Source organism: Palaemon carinicauda, chromosome 8 (genome assembly GCF_036898095.1).
Source record: "Palaemon carinicauda isolate YSFRI2023 chromosome 8, ASM3689809v2, whole genome shotgun sequence".
NCBI lineage: Eukaryota > Metazoa > Arthropoda > Malacostraca > Decapoda > Palaemonidae > Palaemon > Palaemon carinicauda.
In genome coordinates, this window is record NC_090732.1 from 118,632,310 (window position 1) to 118,637,243 (window position 4,934).

General features: G+C 38.6%; 1 protein-coding gene across 1 annotated transcript in view; it reads right to left on the minus strand.

Annotated features, from left to right (window-relative positions):
* The window catches only part of LOC137645422 (glycine receptor subunit alpha-2-like), a 47,124-nt gene extending 42,971 nt beyond the window's left edge, over window positions 1-4,153 (minus strand). The window contains exon 1 of the mRNA XM_068378228.1: window positions 4,118-4,153. Coding sequence (XP_068234329.1) covers window positions 4,118-4,153 — 36 coding nt within the window. The remainder of the gene's footprint in view (window positions 1-4,117) is intronic.
* Between the last annotated feature and the right edge of the window lie 781 nt (window positions 4,154-4,934).

Consider the following 4,934-nt stretch of genomic DNA (forward strand, 5'->3'; position numbering starts at 1 on the left):
CAAGCGTGAAGGAACGTAATGAAATACTATTGGAAGTCCGTCTTATTTTGCTCCTAATCTCGTATCGAAGATTTCACGTAAACAAGATGCTCCTGCTGCTGTTGATGTTTTTATCTTGCGTAGCGTGGAGAATGTGAATGGAAATTTGAATATTTTCATTGATAGCTATGTTGGCAGGTACATCTCTCTCTCTCTCTCTCTCTCTCTCTCCTCTCTCTCTCCTCTCTCTCTCTCTCTCTCTCTCTCTCTCTCTCTCTCTCTCTCTTCTTTCTTTATGATTTGAGGTCGCTAGCCTCATGGTAAGGTGTGTATAAACTTATACTCACATACACACACATACACACACACACACATATATATATATATATATATAAAGAGAGAGAGAGAGAGAGAGAGAGAGAGAGAGAGAGAGGTTTGTATTCATATTTATTGATATTTATGCATATATGTTTGTTTATATATATATATATATATATATATACAGTATATTTATATTTATTATCAACGATAGAGATGGGATGACAAAAAAATTTGCAGACGATTTCCGTAAACAACTATACAATAGCGATATAAGAAGTAACCTTTCCAATAGAAATAATGAAACACCTAAGCCGGTACAAAAATGAACAGCAAGAAAGCCTTAAAAGGTATGAAAAGAGGCAAAGCAACAGAAGATGTCCTAACAATAGATTTAATAATAGATGGAGGAGTTTTCATAGTAGTAAAACTCGCTGAACTATAAGCAATATGTCTTTAAGAATGCTCCAGACTTACAGCCTTGAAAAAAACTATATCATTATACTAATTCACAAAAAGTGAAAACCGGAAGACCTGAAAAATTGCCGCCTAATAAGTTTACTCTCGGTAATATACAAAAGTAAAGCGCAAGGTACGTGAGGCAAAGAGGGCAGCTGACCTGAGGTGGGGTCAGGGACTGGGTCAGTCATATGAAGAGAATAAGAAGAAGTTTTGGAAAGAAGTGAAGAGAGTAAGGAAGGCCGGCGCAAGAATTGAAGAGACAGTGAAAGATGGAAATGAAAGGTTGTTAAAAGGAGAGGAGGCAAGGAAAAGGTGGGCGGAATATTTTGAAAGTTTGCTGAATGTTGAGGATGATAGGGAGGCAGATATAATTGCTGTTCCAGGTGTTGAGGTGCCAGTGATGGGAGATGAGAATGAGAGAGAGATTACAATAGAGGAAGTGAGGAGAGCACTAGATGAAACGAGAGTAGGAAAAGCATCTGGTATGGATGGTGTGAAAGCTGAGATGTTGAAGGAAGGGGGTGTGACTGTACTTGAATGGTTGGTGAGATTGTTTAATGTGTGTTTTGTGTTGTCAATGGTACCAGTAGATTGGGTCTGTGCATGTATTGTACCACTATATAAGGGTAAGGGAGATGTGCATGAGTGTTGTAATTCAAGAGGTATTAGTTTGTTGAGTGTAGTTGGAAAAGTGTATGGTAGAGTACTGATTAATAGGATTAAGGATAAAACAGAGAATGCAATCTTGGAAGTACAGGGTGGTTTTAGAAGAGGTAGGGGTTGTATGAATCAGATTTTTACAGTTAGGCAGATATGCGAGAAATATTTAGCAAAAGGTAAGGAGGTGTATGTTGCGTTTATGGATCTGGAGAAAGCATATGATAGAGTTGATAGGGAAGCAATGTGGAATGTGATGAGGTTATATGGAGTTGGTGGAAGGTTGTTGCAAGCAGTGAAAAGTTTCTACAAAGGTAGTAAAGCATGTGTTAGAATAGGAAATGAAGTGAGCGATTGGTTTCCGGTGAGAGTGGGGCTGAGACAGGGATGTGTGATGTCGCCGTGGTTGTTTAACTTGTATGTTGATGGAGTGGTGAGAGAGGTGAATGCTCGAGTGCTTGGACGAGGATTAAAACTGGTAGGCGAGAATGATCATGAATGGGAGGTAAATCAGTTGTTGTTTGCGGATGATACTGTACTGGTAGCAGACACAGAAGAGAAGCTTGACCGACTAGTGACAGAATTTGGAAGGGTGTGTGAGAGAAGGAAGTTGGGAGTTAATGTGGGTAAGAGTAAGGTTATGAGATGTACGAGAAGGGAAGGTGGTGCAAGGTTGAATGTCATGTTGAATGGAGAGTTACTTGAGGAAGTGGATCAGTTTAAGTACTTGGGGTCTGTTGTTGCAGCAAATGGTGGAGTGGAAGCAGATGTACGTCAGAGAGTCAATGAAGGTTGCAAAGTGTTGGGGGCAGTTAAGGGAGTAGTAAAAAATAGAGGGTTGGGCATGAATGTAAAGAGAGTTTTATATGAGAAAGTGATTGTACCAACTGTGATGTATGGATCGGAGTTGTGGGGAATGAGAGTGATGGAGAGACAGAAATTGAATGTGTTTGAGATGAAGTGTCTGAGGAGTATGGCTGGTGTATCTCGAGTAGATAGGGTTAGGAACGAAGTGGTGAGGGTGAGAACGGGTGTAAGAAATGAGTTAGCTGCTAGAGTGGATATGAATGTGTTGAGGTGGTTTGGCCATGTTGAGAGAATGGAAAATGGCTGTCTGCTAAAGAAGGTGATGAATGCAAGAGTTGATGGGAGAAGTACAAGAGGAAGGCCAAGGTTTGGGTGGATGGATGGTGTGAAGAAAGCTCTGGGTGATAGGAGGATAGATGTGAGAGAGGCAAGAGAGCGTGCTAGAAATAGGAATGAATGGCGAGCGATTGTGACGCAGTTCCAGTAGGCCCTGCTGCTTCCTCCGGTGCCTTAGATGACCGCGGAGGTAGCAGCAGTAGGGGACTCAGCAGTATGAAGCTTCATCTGTGGTGGAAATGTGGGAGGTTGGGCTGTGGCACCGTAGCAGTACCAGCTGAACTCGGCTGAGTCCCTGGTTAGGCTGGAGGAACGTAGAGAGTAGAGGTCCCCTTTTTTGTTTTGTTTCTTGTTGATGTCGGCTACCCCCCAAAATTGGGGGAAGTGCCTTTGGTATATGTATGTATGTAATATACAAAATATTTACAAAGAAGGATAGCTAGACTTTAATCAACCAAGAGCACTGGCAGGCTTTAGAAGTATGTATTCAACAACTGACCATATCCATGTCATTAACCAGCTAAAGGAAAAATCAACATAGTATAACAAACCAATATGTAGGTATTTATAGACTCTGAGAAAGCTTTTGATTCCGTCAAAACTTCAGCATTAATGAAAGCCACCCTTCAAAGACAAGTAATAGAACACATGAATTTATTTTCTGGAAGTACAACAATCCTAAAACTACATGAAGATAGTTAGAGAAATCCAATTGAAAAATGAGTCAGACAGGTAGACGCCATCGCTCCTAAATTATTCACATCATACCTAAAAGTTTTGAAGAATTTAGTTTGGGAAAATATAGAAATTAACATTAATGAAAATAACTTAACAACTTAAGATTTTCAGATAACATATATGTATTTAGTGAATCATGGAAGGAATTGTAAAAGGCTATAGAAGAATTGAATAGAGAAAGCAGGTATGTATGACTGAAAATGAATATGAGTATAAACAAAAATAATGTTCAATGAATATGCAAATAAACAATGTCATCATCATATCCTATTGCGCCAAGGTCCAACCCACAGGAGGGTGTTGTTGTTGTTTGAGTTTTCTTCTTCATCCAAGGGGTTAACTACTTCACTCTAATTGATTAGTGGCTATTTTCCTCTTGGTAAGGGTAGAAGAGACTCTTTAGCTACGGTAAGCAGCTCTTCTAGGAGAAGGACACTCCAAAATCAAACCATTGTTCTTTAGTCCTGGGTAGTGCCATTGCCTCTGCACCATGGTATTCACTGTCTTGGGTTAGAGTTCTCTTGCTTGAGGGTACACTTGAGCACGCTATTCTTTCTTATTTCTCTTCGCCTTGTTTTGTTAAAGTTTTTTAGAATATTTTATTTTTCCTTGTTTCCTTTCCTCACTGGGCTATTTTCCCTGTTGGAGCCCCTGGGCTCATATCATTCTGATTTTCCAACCAGGGTTGTAGCTTAGCAAGTAATAATAATAATAATAATAATAATAATAATAATAATAATAATAATAATAATAATAATAATAATGAGGTCTTGATCTGAGCAATGATGGATGTATTACATTGTTTGTAGTGTTGCCTCACATAGACATTCATGGTTGTTGGTTGGTTAATCCCCATTTTAGACTGTTATCTCTAGTTTGGCCCACATTTACCCTTAAAGGCGTAAAGGCCGCTCATGAATGGCAGAAGCAAGGGACAGTGACATTGCCCTATCGAGCAGGACAATGCTCTAGAGACTGACCTTATATTCATATGATCAGCGCCCAAGACCCCTCTCCACCCAAGCTAGGACCAAGGAGGGCCAAGCAATGGCTGCTGATGAGTCAGCAGGTAGACCTAGAGGCTCCCCAAACCGCACATCCTTAGCTCACAAGGATGGTGAGGTTGCAGCAACCGAGGAAACTAACGAGTTTGAGCGGTACTCGAACCCCAGTCTGGCGTTCACCAGTCAGGAACGTTACCACATCGACCATCACAACCCTTACTATATATAGGATTACTCAGGACTTAAATCAACTGTTAAGCCATCTAACATACATTCATATGTATAATGTGTGTATATATATATATATATATATATATATATATATATGTGTGTGTGTGTGTGTGTGTACATATATAGTGAATGTATACTGTATATATATATATATATATAATATATATATATATATATATATATATATTTATATATATATGCTAACATACATATGTATACTTTATATACTGTATATAGTGAGTATGTATATTGTATACTGTGTATATGTATATATATATGTATATATATATATATATATATATATATTATATATATATATATATATATATATATATATATTAAAGAGAGATAGACTCAAATCCCCATTCATTTCTCCTTTACCATGACGTTAATCAAGGTCCT